Source organism: Aquarana catesbeiana, linkage group LG10 (genome assembly GCF_042186555.1).
Source record: "Aquarana catesbeiana isolate 2022-GZ linkage group LG10, ASM4218655v1, whole genome shotgun sequence".
Taxonomy (NCBI): Eukaryota; Metazoa; Chordata; class Amphibia; order Anura; family Ranidae; genus Aquarana; species Aquarana catesbeiana.
The window spans coordinates 235,931,406-235,946,513 of NC_133333.1; the positions used below are offsets into that span (position 1 = coordinate 235,931,406).

The window sequence follows — 15,108 nt, forward strand, 5'->3', positions numbered from 1 at the left end:
ACGGCAGGTGGATTGTGACCACGGCTCTGCTTCCCCCAAGCCTCCCCAGCTCTCGTTCACTGTCTGACCTCACAAATGCTGGAAGAATGGTCAAACATCATAGACACACTCCTAAACCTTGTGGACAGCCTTCCCAGAAGAGTTGAAGCTGTTATAGCTGCAAAGGGTGGGCCAACTCAATATTGAACCCTATGAACTAAGACTGGGATGCCATTAAAGTTCATGTGTGTGTAAAGGCAGGTTTTTCTAATAATTTTGGTAATATAGTGTAGTTAAAGCTGAACTCCAGAAAAAGCAATTATTGTCTAAAAAGAAATTGGTCCTGTGTATTCTTCCATGAACCTTGGTGTGCATTGTGTATTTCTTCCAGATCTGTGCAGTAATCCAGTGTGAGACTTCCTGTAATACAGACCACTCACTGCTGCTCTCTACCCTTGGGCATGGTGCCTGGTCTTGTCTCCGCCCCCTCCTGTAGTTTTCTATAGTGGGTGGAGCCTCCTGGGTCCCTCCCACAGCTTTGCTCTCTGCACAGGCTATGTGCAGCTCAATGATGATGTCACTTTCACTGTTACAAAGTCATATCTGGGTTTGCAAAGGCATTTCGTGCTCACAAAGTGGATTTATATTCTTTGCGGCTATCAAGGAATATATCTAAATGAAAGTTTTTTTGGAGTTCAGCAACACAACTGTAGGCACAGAGTTTCTAACTTAAAAAAAAGCCCTCTGCAGCTTAAAATAATACCTGAGATATATATTTCCTGAATGCAGAAATGTCATTAAAAAAGAAAAAATTGTCCCTCGGGACCCATTTAAATTTGCATTCTGTTACATGCATTGTGTAAAGCTGGCCATACACTATACAGGATGGATGGGTGGATCTCCCACTGTGCCTGTTGTATTCTGACAGCCGCCACCAGCTAAATGAGTCGTGTCTGGTGGGCTGTACTGACATGGGGGGGGGGGATTGGGATAACTTTTCACCACCCCACCCCCACCTATCTGAATTGCAAAGTTCTTCTTCCTGCAGTCTGTTTTAGTTTAGATTGCACGTGGCTCCGCCCACACAGCTGCAATATTCATAATATAATGATGTCCTGGTCAATGACGTCATAAGGGGCAGGGTCACCCAGTGAGGTCATCAGGTGGCCTCGTCCCTTTGTTTATTTAGTGGGGGGGAGGTGGTGGAGCTGTCATTCGGCAGGAGCCAAGCGTCTGTGCGGGTCAGGTTTATTTTTCGTTCGGGTCAGCAGCTGGCATACATCTTGATTGACATTGGATCTACTTCATTGGCAATTTTTTGGGGGGAAGGGGTTTGAATAAAGGACTTTATTATAAAGTCAAAATGTGGCTCTGTGCTTTTCTTTACATTGCACTTTTCATGGTGAATGAGTACCCCATACTTGGTAAAGGTGGCTTCCAGATTCAGATAAGCCCCCCCGCCTGCAGAACCCCACAACCACCCCCCAGGGTTGTCGGGAAGAGGCTCTTGTCCCCATCAACATGAGGACAAGGTGCTCTTGGGGGGAGGAGTCCCACTTCTCCCACAAAGCACCCCCCCGTGTTGAGGGAATATTGCCTGGTATGGTTTGGGGGGAAGAAGGCGGTCGCTCCTCCCCCCCTTTCCAGGGCTGCGTACTTAGATAAGGGTCTAGTATGGAATTTGGGGGAACCCTATGCCATTTTTTTTAAAAAAGGGCCTGGTATTGATTGAGGGGGACCCCTACGCTATTTTTATTTTTTTACTTTTTAACTACTTCAGGTCCACCCTATAGCAGTTTTTATGCTACAGGATGGCAACCTGTATGCCGGGTCACATATATGTGAGCATGTGTGCCGGTGTTTCATCTGATTCAGCAACCCGTCAGAATTTGTAACAGAAGTGACGTTCCGTCGCCGCCATCTTGCTACATCCCGCACTCCTCCACAGTAAGGATACAGTGAGAAGGCAACAGGCGGACATCTTGTTACACCCACTTATCACACTCATTTCTAACAGTAAACTGAGCTTATAAGGTGAAATACAGGATTTATAAATCTGTCTGACTGTTTACATGTCGAATTATAAAATCAGTGGTGTTCTGTTAGATTAGCAAACCTGTGACATCAGCAGGTTTGCCGCTGCTTTTAAAATGAAACATCTAAACAGTCCGTCGGATTTTTAAGTCCTGTATTTCACCTTATAGGCTCAGTTTACTGTTAAAAATAAGTGTGAAATGCAAAACTCCAGTGGGTGTAACAAGATGTCCGCTTGCCGCCTTCTCAGTGTATCCTTACTGTGCACGAGTGCGAGGTGTAGTAAGATGGCGGCGACGGAATGTCATTTCCATTACAAAATCTGAAAGGTCGCCCAATCTGATGAAACAGCGGCAGCGGCTCGCTCCTGCTGTGATCACACACAGCGGGAGCCCAGCGGCGGGTACCGTAGACTGGATGTCCGCCGGTACCCACCGATCATTGAGCACAGAGGCAGAACAGTAGTCTGCCTATGTAAATAAGCCAGAGCGCCGTTCTGACAGGAGGGAACAAATGGATACCGGCAGGTGCTGGCTCCTTAACAACCAGCGCTAATTGAATATATTCCTTAAATAACGCGTGGCTAGGCCACGCCCTATTCAACAAATCTATTTATTTATGTATTTTAATGAATTGGCTTTAGAGTCAGTTTATGCGATATGTACTGCGCATTTTATACTAGCGCTGTAAATATCACATAAACTAACACTGAACTGACATCTGGAATATCACATGACATAACTGGAAACAAATGTTTCATGTCATGTGATTATCTCATGCGATATTCTTTAGTGAACTGAGCCCATGGTGTGAGGGAAAAGGAGCGCTGTTGCTAGGGGCAACCATGTCTGACTTTTTTCAAAACAATAAAGAGTAACTAAAGGCAAAACTTTTTTTTTCCATTTTTGATAGAGTAAGGGAGGGTTTATAGTCTCTGTCAGTTTTTTTTTTTTTTTTTTGCCTTTCCCCTTCTTTCCTTTCACTTCTTGCCCCACAGCCAAAACAGGAAGTGAGAGAAAATCCCTCCAAATTGAGGGAATCCCAGAACTAATGTCCCCATTGGATGAATTCCCCTTTATTAGGGCTCAACCCAAAATGAGGGATTTCTGGGTGGGCCGCTAAAAATGCTGCCTGTAGAATTTTTGATGCCTTCTGGGGCATTATGGGCGTCCCTGACGTAATGCACATTAACACGTAACACACTCTACAGCGGCCCTAACTGTTTTGGTCCCCAAACACGCCCTGTGCAGGAAAGAATGCTGGAAGTGTTAGTTCTGCAGATCACATGACTGACACCCAGACGACTGGTCAGTCCTTAATATTCCAACATGGCGGCCTACAGCTCCCCCCTTCCCCTCAGTCTCTTCTCACCTTCCTCTGCAGCAGACTCTGGGACAGTGTCTTCTTTTCGGCAGCCATGGCGGAACCCTCACATGTGTGACAACCTAAAACTGATAGAGGGGACCCAGCACCAAAGATACAACCTGGCCACTGGCAGCACCAATCAGCAACGAGACAGCGAGCCCAGCCTCATGGATGGCAGTGATTGGCCTGCTTCATGTGACCTATGAGAGTGTCTCCTCATAATCCCAGCAACAGTGTGCAAAGGCCGAATATTATCATTAATATTACCTCTATTGTGAATAAACATACCATTAAATGGTTTTATTATTCATGTTCAGGTGACGGTGTGAAGGAAAAGGAGCAGTATTGCTAGGGGCAACCATGTCTGACTTTTGTCAAAACAATATAGAGTTACTAAAGGCAACACTTTTTTAAAATTTTGGTTAGAGTAAGGTAGGGTTATAACCCCTGTCATTGTTTTTCTTTGCCTCTGTGCCCCGTAGGTAAGACATGTGCAGTTCTGCCTGCTCCATTCAGTGTTTCGTTCCAAATTGAAATTTGGACACATTTTTTTGTTATTTGGAAGTTCAGATGTATCCAATGTAATGACAATAGTAATGAATTTAAACAAGTTCGAAATAACGAATCAAAATTTCGGCCGAAATTTAAAGCGGGATTCCGGCCAGGCAAAACTTTTTTTTAAAAGTCAGCAGCTACAAACACTGTAGCTGCTGACTTTAAATAAGTAGACTTACCTGTCGTGGGTGCCCGCGATGTCGGCTGACCCGTCCCTCGGCTCTCGGCACCGCCATCTTAACTAAGGGAAACAGGCAGTGGAGCCTTGCGCCTTCACTGCCAGTTTCCTACTGCACACGTGCGAGCGGCGCTATGTAAATGGCCCCGTGGTTTTCTGGGAACACACACAGTTCCCAGAAGGCAACGGGGCAGTTCACTGAGGAGCAGGACGCCGCGGAAGAGGAAGATTAGGAAGACTGCCTAGCAACAAGGGTTTCAGGTAAGTTAAATGTTTTTTGTTTTTTTTTAATTTTTTAAAGATTTTTGATGCAATTTTTTTTTTTTTTTAGGGTGGCCCTCCACTTTAAGTAGTTTTCGAATAAAATTTAAATAGTTTTTGAAACAAATTTGAATTTCCGAAGGAAATGAAATAGAATAGAAAATAAAGGAATAGAATAGAAAACAAAAGAATAAAATATAATACAATAAAACAGAACAGAATACAAAATAAAAGAATAGAAAAAATGTAAATAGAAAAAAAAACAAAAACGGACAGAATACAAAATAAAAGCATAGCGTAAAACAGATCAAAATAGAACAGATAATAGAATAGAATAAAACGAAACAGAATACAAAATAAAAGAATCGAAAGAATTTGAATAGAAAAAAAAAACGGACAGAATAAAAGAATAGCGTAAAACAGATCAAAATAGAATAGAAAATAAAAGGAATAGAATAAAAACAGAAAAGAATAGAATAAAATAGAATTTTTTATATTCCCTAACAGCCGAATTTGAAAGTAAATTCCAATACCTATAATTTAATTGTTATTATTAGTTATTATTTTGGATTTTCGTTCTTTTGAATTTTCGGATTTTCTTTCTTAGTTTCGGATTTCCGAATTTAGAATTTTTTCGAAATAACAAATTACGATCATAACGAATGGCCCGAAAAAACAAACATCGAATACGAAAACAATTTTTTTTGGGCAGTGCACATGTCTCATTTAAAAAAAAAAAAAAAATAAAAAGTTTTTTTTACTACCACTCTAATCACCTGCCTGCTCCATTCAGTGATTAGATATCTCCCTCCAGCTCAGCCAGCAGCTCCTCAATTTGTGTCATGCTGCCATCTTGTGGATTCCACTTGGAAATGCATTGAGAATTCACCTTCACTGGGAGCATTGCTCTTACCTAAGCAAAAGGTGACACAGCAAAGGAGATTTTCTATCATAGCGTTACAAAAAAAGATGTAATCAAACCGTCCACCACCACCTTCTTCTTCTTCACTCCTCCCAAATAAATTTTGGTGGAACTTTAAAGTAGAAAACAAAGTTTAAAGCAAAAACATAGCCCAAGAAAAAAGTAAGAGGTACACATGTTAAATTAGAACTATAGGCAAAACTTTTTTTTTTTTCATTTTGGATAGAGTAAAAGAGTATTATAACCCCTGTCAGATTTTTTTTTTCCCTTCATCTGTGTCCCATTGCGGAGATTCCACTTCACTTCCTGTCCCATAGCAAAACAGGAAATGAGAGTAAATCTCTGCAAATTAAGGGAATTCCTTGGGGAACCAGAAATCGCTAGAACTAGTGTCCTCATTAGAAGATTTCCCCTCTATTACTTTTTTGGGGACAACCCAAAATGTGGGATTTTCTTTCCTTTAATGGTAAACAGGACAAACAGAGGGAGTGCCTTTAGTTCTACTTTAAAGGGGTTGTAAACCTTGCAGTGTCTGGCCCCCCACCCCCATTTTACTTACCTGAGCCCCGTATTTCCGTGGGTGCGATCCCGCGTCACTCTCTCCACAGGTTCTCGGCTCTTCATTGGATAGAATGATAGCAGCGCAGCCATTGGCTCCTGCTGCTGTCAATCAAATCCAATGATGCGGGGCCAAGTCATACACTCGGTTTTTCTGGATGCCAAATGTATGACAGGAGTGCGCCCGCAAGGACAACCCCCTCGGGAGAGAGCTTCTCAGAGGGGGTTATCTAATGTGGGGAGGAGCCGCCGTGGGACCCCAGAACAGGTAGATCGGGGCCACTCTGTGCAAAACAAACTGCACAGTGGAGGTAAGACATGTTTGGTTTTTTTTTTTAAAAATGACCCAAGTTTTGGCCTGAAAGGTCATCCAGCCCGTTGCTTTGTCTGCAATACTTTTCTCTTGTGTCCCCTACAGTGATTCCTTTTCACCACAAAACCAATTAGTAGGTATTATTTGAACCTACCTACTTCAAAATCTGGATGACAAATTTTCAAATGGCATCAAAAGTTAAATGCTCTTTAAAACAAAGTGCATTTCAATATAATGATGCCACCATCAATGCATTGAGGTCTTACATTTGTGTTGATTCCTTTCATGCCTACAAACTTTAGATGTTACTATTGTCTGACCCTCTTGGCGGTTTGATATTTGGTGATTTGTACAGATTTCTATGGTGACGATTGTTATACGATTATACCGACATACACTAACTTCTTGTACAGTGCCTTGAAAAAGTATTCATACCCCTTAAAATTTTCCACATTTTGTCATGTTGCAACCAAAAACGCAAATGTCATTTATTGGGATTGTATGTGATAGACCAACACAAAGTGGCACATAATTGTGAAGTGGAAGGAAAGCAATAAATTGTTTTCAAAATGTTTTAAAAATATGTGAAAAGTGTGGGGTGCATTTGTATTCAGCCCCCCTGAGTCAATACTTTGTAGAACCACCTTTCACTAAAATTACAGCTGCAAGTCTTTTTGGCGATGTCTCTACCAGCTTTGCCCATCTAGAGAGGGACATTTTTGCCCATTCTTCTTTGCAAAATATCTCAAGCTCTGTCAGATTGGATGGAGAGTGTCTGTGAACAGCAAGTCTTGCCACAGATTAGGTCTGGACCATTGACTGGACCATTCTAACACATGAATATGCTTTGATCTAAACCATTCCATTGTAGCTCTGGCTGTATGTTTAGGGTTGTTGTCCTGCTCGAAGGTGAACCTCTGCCCCAGTCTCAAGTCTTTTGCACTCGCATGCCTCATACACACGATCGCACATTCCAACAACAAAGTCCATGGGTTTTTTTTTTTGGATGTTGGCTCAAACTTGTCTTGCATACACAGAGTCACACAATGTTGTCGGAAATTCCGAACGTCAAGAACGCGGTGACGTACAACACGTACGACGGCACTATAAAAGGGAAGTTTCAAACCAAGTGCGCCACCCTTTGGGCTCCTTCTGCTAATCTCGTGTTAGTAGAAGTTTGGTGAGAGACGATTCGCGCTTTTCAGCCTCGTGCTTTTCAGATCGTTACTGCTCTTCAGTTTGTGCTTGTTCGTTCTGTTAGTTTGTTCTGACCAGCCGACCATTTTGAAGCCATGTTGTGGTTACGTACTCGTCGTAGAGTTCGTGCTGTGCTGGGGCTTGGTGTTGGGGTTCTTGCTTTTACCCAAGCCCAGTCCATGAACAGGGTGGGGAGGAGTTCATTGACCAATAATTGGTTACTCCAGCGTGACCAATTCTCTCATATGCCTTTGCTGCGGGAGACCCGTGATAATAATCCTGATGATTTCAGGAGATGATCTCCAGATGACGGACCCCGTTTTTCACTGTTTGTTGGCTTTGCTGTCCCCTTATATTAGCAGCAAGCCATCATAGTCGCCACCTTGCGGTACTTGGCGACGGGGAGAAGTCTGCAGGACATCAAGTTCTCGATGGGCATCTCCCCCCAGGCTCTGGGGATCATTATTCCAGAGACCTGTTCTGCCATCATTCAGGTCCTGCAGAAGGACTATATTAAGGTAAGATTTCTCCTTCAACATCACATTCTATATATTTAATGTTTGCTAATGTATTGTATTTCTTTCATCATTCCCTAATTACCATGATTGTAATATGCTGTGAATGTCCCCTTTATCCTCATGCATGCTGGAAGTTTTTAAAGTTCCTTTTTTGTCCTCCATGCATATTTGCCTTCACTAACCTCCCCAGCATGCTATCCTGGGCCCATAACCACCTAGCCTAGTCACTTAACAATGTATTTTGTCAGCTCCATAGTAGTGCTTTACCCTAAACACCCCCTAAAATGTGTACAAATGTTATGGTTGTCCTTAAATTCAGGCAGAGTGCCAGAGTATTTTTTTGGGTGTCCCAAACTCATTTGGAACCCTCCAACCGCTAAGTCAACTGATTCCCATCCTCTATCTGCGGACTTTGCCAAACCCATATACACTATACCTGCCTCTTTTGTTGTCAGGTTTCTGTATGAATTCACCAAAGCATGTAGTAAAAGGGCCTACCTGAATACTTTCAAATTTACTGTTTCAAGTTTTGTTCTATTATCTTGATAGGTAATTGCAGAATGTAAAAAAGTGCTTCAATTTGTAAAGTGTGTATTCATATTTTTGTATTATGACACTTCTTACCTGTCCAGTGGGCTGCCAATAGTGTAAGTAAGGAGGGGCTGGCCAAAGTAACACACATTATTTATGCATTCAGCTCTCAATGTAGTGGAGAGGGTTACCTGTCCAAAACATCTCCCTCACCTAAAATTTTGACAATGGGCCATCAGAGAGGGTGATGAATCAGATAAGTGGACCTTATCTTTTTATCTTGAAATACTTCTTCAAATAAATGTTATACTGATGTTGGCCAAGAATGTTTGTGTCTAATCTGCTTGCAATGTTTATGTGCAAAATTACTAATTTTTTTTTCTTGTTTGACTCCACAGTAACTTCAACGCCACAGGAATGGCAGACTGTGGCCTCCCAGTTTGCCCAGCGGTGGGACTTTCCCAACTGCGGAGGGGCAATAGATGGGAAGCACATCCACATCGTCCCACCCCCCAACTCGGGGTCATACTATTACAACTATAAGGGATTTAAAGGGGTTGTAAAGGTAAAAATTTTTTCACCTTAATGCATTCTATGCATTAAGGTGAAAAAACTTCTGACAGAACCGCCGCCCCCAGCCCCCCCGTTTTACTTACCTGACGCCTCGAAAGTCAGCTTCGCGTTCCCGACATCTGTTCCTCCGCTCACCCTGGCCGCTGATTGGCTGCAGTGGATGGATTGAAAGCAGCGCAGCCATTGGCTCGCGCTGCTGTCAATCACATCCGATGACGCGGCGCGCCGGGGGGCGGGGCCGAGTGATACAGCGAGCGGCTATAGCCGCCGGCTGTATCACGGGAGCGCGCCCGCAAGCACTCACCACCGTGCGAGGGAGCTCGCATTAAGGTGGTGAATGCTTGCGGGGAGGAGCTGAAACAGCCGCCGAGGGACCCCAGAAGACGAGGTTCAGGGCCACTCTGTGCAGAACGAGCTGCACAGTGAAGGTAAGTATAACATGTTTGTTATTTAAAAAAAAAAAAAAAAACACCTTTACAAACGCTTTAATAGTATTGTGATGTTGGCGGTGGTGTCAGCGACATACAAGTTTTTTCATGTGGACGTGGGGAAGAATGGCCGGATGTCAGATGGTGGAGTCATCGCCCAGACCGAGTTTTACAGACAGCTTCAGAATTATGGCTTGGGATTGCCACCTCCGGAAAACAACGTGGCTGGTCTGCCGTTCGTCTTTGTCACTCATGAAGCATTTGGTCTGGATGAACACCTGATGCGGCTGTTCCCGATGAGGACCCTCACCCTGGAGCAGAGGGTTTTTAACTACCGGCTGGCCAGAGCCAGAAGAGTCGCGGAGAACGCTTTCGGGATAGTGGCCAGCCGGGTACGCCTATTCCTTATGGCAATCAACATGGCAGAATATAAACTTAACCATATAATCCTTGCATGCTGCATTTTCCACAACTATTTAAGGAGAAATTCAATAAACTATGTTGCCTCAGTTGGGCCTGAGGCCGGATTTCAAGAAGAAACCCTGTCGGCGCTTGAAGCTGGCTGTCCTGGCTTGCCCCCCTAAGCGCCCGCGAGGTCCGTAACAAATATATGGAGTACTTTGCGGATAGGGGTGCCATTGATATGCCAGAAAATGTTTAATCAACATTTTTAAAATAAATTTTGGAGTTAAAATGTAATAAGAGTTCCTTTGATTTACTGCATGTGTTTCTTTTAGCTATCTCCTAGGTTATAAACTGATTGTGTCAAATTATAAAGCACTGTGGGAGTTTTTTCCTAAAGGAAAATCCACTTAACACTCCAAGTGCACTGCAAAAGTGACAAAAAAAAAAAAAAAATAATATTCAGGAGATCACGACAAATAATAAAGAAATCAGTTTGTCAGAACTCTGTGTGAATGTCAGCAGCAAAACAACTTCATTATTCTAGCATTCTAAAGAAGAAGAGAATGCGCATTAAAAGATTAAAAAAACTGCAGCGTGACGAATGTGCTATCTCCATTACGAGCGCTAGTTTTACCAGACCGAGCGCTTCCATCTCGTAATTGATTCTGAGCATGCGTGGCACTTTGTGCGTCAGAATTGTCTACACACGATCCGAATTTACGACAACGGATTCTGTTGTCGGAAAATTTGAGATCCAGATCTCAAATTTTGTGTCGGAAATTCCGATGGAGCCTACACACGGTCGGAATTTCCGACAACACGGTCCCATCGAACATTTTCTGTCGAAAAATCCGACCGTGTGTACGGGGCATCACAGGTTTTCTTCTAAAATTGCCATGAATTTGGCTCCATCCATCTTCCCATCAACTCTGACCAGCTTCCCTGTCCCTGCTGAAGAAAAGCATCCCCACAACACACCATGTTTCAGGGTGGGGATGGTGTGTTCAGAGTGATGTGCAGTGTTTTAGTTTTCCGCCAAACATAGTGCTTTTCTTTTAGGCCAAAAAGTTCAATTTTGGTCTCATCTGACTAGAGTACCTTCTTCCGCATGTTTGCTGTGTCCCCCACATGGCTTCTTATGGCTTTCTTTCAACAATGGCTTTCTTCTTGCCACTCTTCCATAAAGGCCAGATTTGTGGAGAGCACGACTAATAGTTGTCCTGTGGACAGATTCTCCCCCCTGAGCTGTGGATCTCTGCAGCTCCTCCAGAGTTACCATGGGCCTCTTGGCTGCTTCTCTGATTAATGCTCTCCTTGCCCGGACTGTCAGTTTAGGTGGGTGGCCATGTCTTGGTAGGTTTGCAGTTGTGCAGATCGTAATAAAAAAACGCAATGGGCGGGGTCCTGATGACCAGTATCGTTGGTCAATTCAGGTAACAGGTTACCGGCTCCCCTAATAGGGTGGTGTTCCTTGTCAGAACAGGAGAAGTAGTCAAAATAAAAGGGGAGTGGGGATAGGACCCAAGGTGTCCTTACCTTCAGTGAAGGAAAAGGAACAAACTGCGGTTTAACCTGATATAACTTTATTAGAACAATTAGTAGAAAAACATTTTAATCATTGAAAGGAAAGCATAAACAATAGGAGATTGCATAAGGTAAAAACTGACAACGTTGTCACTTAAAAACGCATGCCCATGAGCTCAGCCATATCCCAGTCATCCACACGTGTCAATCATCTCAAGTCATTAAGTGTGACTTAATATATAATGCTTACATATGTTTAGGCGAGGTGAGTTCCGGGAAACCTCAGTTCACTAACTATCAGGAATACTTTCTAGCCAGAATTGCATTTCTTTGTCTGAGATAACCAATGCTTTCTTTAACATTGTAAAGACTTAATGCAGCAACTCTATAGGCATATAGGGAGTCTGGAGGTCCATGGTTAACCGGTTCAATACCGGGCATTTTCACCCCCTTCCTTCCCAGGCCAATTTTTAGTTTTCAGCGCTGTCGCACTTTAAACAACAATTGCGCGGTCGTGCGACATTGTACCCAAACAAAATTGACGTCTTTTTTTTCCCCACAAATAGAGCTTTCTTTTGGTGGTATTTGATCACCTCTGCGGTTTTTATTTTTTGTGCTATAAACAAAAGAAGAGTGACAATTTTGAAAAAAACACAATATTTTTTACTTTTTGCTATAATAAATATCCCAATTTTTTTTTTAAAAAACAAATTTTTTCCTCAGTTTCGGCCGATACGTATTCTTCTACATATATTTGGTAAAAAAAATCGCAATAAGCGTATATTGATTGGTTTGCGCAAAAGTTATAGCGTCTACAAAATACGGGATAGATTTATGGCATTTTTAAAAAAAATGTATTTATTTTTTTTACTAGTATTAGCGGCGATCTGCGTTTTTTTTTTCCGTGACTGTGACATTATGGCGGACACATCGGACACTTTTGACACATTTTTGGGACCATTCACATTTATACAGCGATCAATGCTATAAAATTGCATTGATTACTGTATAAATGTGACAGGCAGGGAAGGGGTTAACCACTAGGGGGACACAAGGGGTTAATTATGTTTCCTAGGGGAGTGATTCTAACTGTAGGGGGTGGGGACGTACAAGGGGAGGAGACCGATCGGTGTTCTTCTGTACTGGGAACACAGATCGGTCTCCTCTCAACTGACAGGACGTGGATCTGTGTGTTTACACACACAGATCCACAGTCCGGCCCGGTTAACGGGCAATCGCGGCCGCCGGGCACACGCACTGGGTCCCAAGCAATGCCACAGGCGTGCGCCCCCTAGATGGCCGGGAATCCCAGGACGTCATATGACGGCCACCCAGGATGGGAGATCCCATCTCAGGCCGTCATATGACTATGGCCCGGTAATGAAGTGGTTAAGTGACAACGTTGTCAGTTTTTACCTTATGCAATCTCCTATTGTTTATGCTTTCCTTTCAATGATTAAAATGTTTTTCTACTAATTGTTCTAATAAAGTTATATCAGGTTAAACCGCAGTTTGTTCCTTTTCCTTCACTGAAGGTAAGGACACCTTGGGTCCTATCCCCACTCCCCTTTTATTTAGGTTTGCAGTTGTGCCATACTCTTTCCATTTTCGGATGATGGATTGAACAGAGCTCCGTGAGCTTGGGATATTTTTTTTTTTTTTATAACCTAACACTGCTTTAAACTTCTCCACAACTTTATTGCTGACCTGTCTGGTGTGTTGTTTGGGCTTCATGGTGAGGTTAGGTCACTAACAAACATCTGAGGGCTTCACAGAACAGCTGTATGTATACGGAGATTAAATTACACACAGGTGGACTCTATTTACTAATTGGGTGACTTCTGAAGGCAATTGGTTCCACTTGATTTTAGTTACGGGGGGGTATCAGAGAAAAGGGGGCTGAATACAAATGCACGCCACACTTTTCAGAAATTCTTCTGTAAAAAAATTAAGAAAATATTTATCATTTTCCTTCCACTTCACAATCATTTGCCACTTTGTGTTCATCTATCACATAAAATACATTATGTAATGTTTTTGGTTGAAATATGACAAAATGTGGAACATTTCAAGGGGTGTGAATACTTTTTCAAGGCACTGTATACTACTGATGTTTTGCAGTTTTTGTTTTATAAATAGTTTTATAACTATTTTTACTGTTATAGCTATTCTATTATTAATAACTATTAACTGTTTTATAAGTAAAAGAATGCATACAAAAAGTGCACAGGTAAGTATGCATCTGTGAAGGGGGAGGGTGGGTTAGGTTAGATCAGGAAGCAAAAAGGATAAAACACAATTTTTTTTAAAGTGCACTCATCCTTCAACAAAGTAAAGTTTATATGAGATTTTAGTGTATGGGTTTTGATCTACTTTAAGAATTTAATGAGCACATTCGCTGCAACAAAACATGACATACCTATTAAAGTAAATGCACAAAGTTGTGGTTACACATTTTTCCAATCCCAGATATGTCTAATATTCAACAGATTAGTCATGCATAAAAACTGGCCATAGATGGATCGAATCTCGGCCAGTTTGGGAGGCTGGTTATCTGTTGTATTTTTTTAAAGTGATTACTGCTGGCAGCAATAGCTCATTATCATTGTGTTCTGCCTTAATGTATGGCCTTGCCCGGTTCATTTATTTACAGCTTCATGTAGATAATGACACACAATTATTTTTTTTTTATCTTGCAGAAGAGTTGGACTGTGGCCTTGAGCCTGGAAGACAAGAAGCTGTAGCAGAGGAAACTCACATCAATGTTCTGTTTACTGAGAAGAACTATTAGCACTTGTTTAATTTGCATTTTGTACTTTTAAATACATTTGTTATCTGAAATAGCATCAAAGTTAAAATCCTTACCGTGGAACTTTATCCATAACATCTTTAGAAAAAAAATAAATTCTTTAGCAAGGAACATACATTCCACATTATTTCTAATGTTTTATATAGCTATACTTGCAAATAGGGCCTGTCTGAAGTGATCTATCTGGACTTTCTGAATAAATTTCCACTTTAAGCCTTTACAACCACTTTAGAGTCAAATATATTTTTATTGAGTTTAACAGGATGAGACATTACCATACATATTACAACCGGATGTTCAATACAGGGGGTAGTACAAAACAATCTGCATAGTAGGTACATTTTGAATATAGACGATGAGATTTAGATATATAATCGTATGTTAACCTCCCTGGCGGTACGATTATTTCACATTTTTGATGCTCAAAGCGGTACAATTCTTTTGCATGGAAATTTGGCGTTTCATATTGTACGCCTGTAATTCTTAGGAATAGCACACTTAAATCTGTCTAAACAAGAGTCTAGTAGACATCCCAGGTATGATAAAGTTTGAAACACGAAATCATAAATTATAATATAATAAATAGCTTTAACAAATAATATAAAAATTATTCACCAATGTAATCAAATCAAAAACACTGAAATTTGCTCAGTTGCAGAATTGTCGCTGTCATTATTTTCATTGTTTGATTACGAATTTCCCCACAAATCACTATCGCTCAATTCTGCAAGTGATTTGAATTTATTATCGCTGTTTTCTAGCTGGTCTAAAACCGCTTTTGATGTAAAGGGACGGTTTTGGTGCAGAAAGAAAAGTATAAATATTATAAAACTGCAGGCAGGGCACTGGACAAACCACTAGGGACAAAAGGGATGTGAAATATTGTGATACAGTGATGTAATCTGTAAGATTACAGTGTATGTATTGTGTGCGTTTCACTTTTTGAATTTGGCGCCGT

The 15,108-nt window shown here is 41.7% G+C and overlaps 1 protein-coding gene across 1 annotated transcript in view; it reads left to right on the plus strand.

Moving 5' to 3' along the window:
• The window catches only part of LOC141111300 (WD repeat-containing protein WRAP73-like), a 110,738-nt gene extending 96,362 nt beyond the window's left edge, over positions 1-14,376 (plus strand). The window contains exon 4 of the mRNA XM_073603466.1: positions 14,041-14,376. Within this exon, the coding sequence (XP_073459567.1) occupies positions 14,041-14,132 (92 nt within the window). The 3' untranslated portion in view covers positions 14,133-14,376. The remainder of the gene's footprint in view (positions 1-14,040) is intronic.
• The last annotated feature ends 732 nt before the right edge of the window (positions 14,377-15,108 follow it).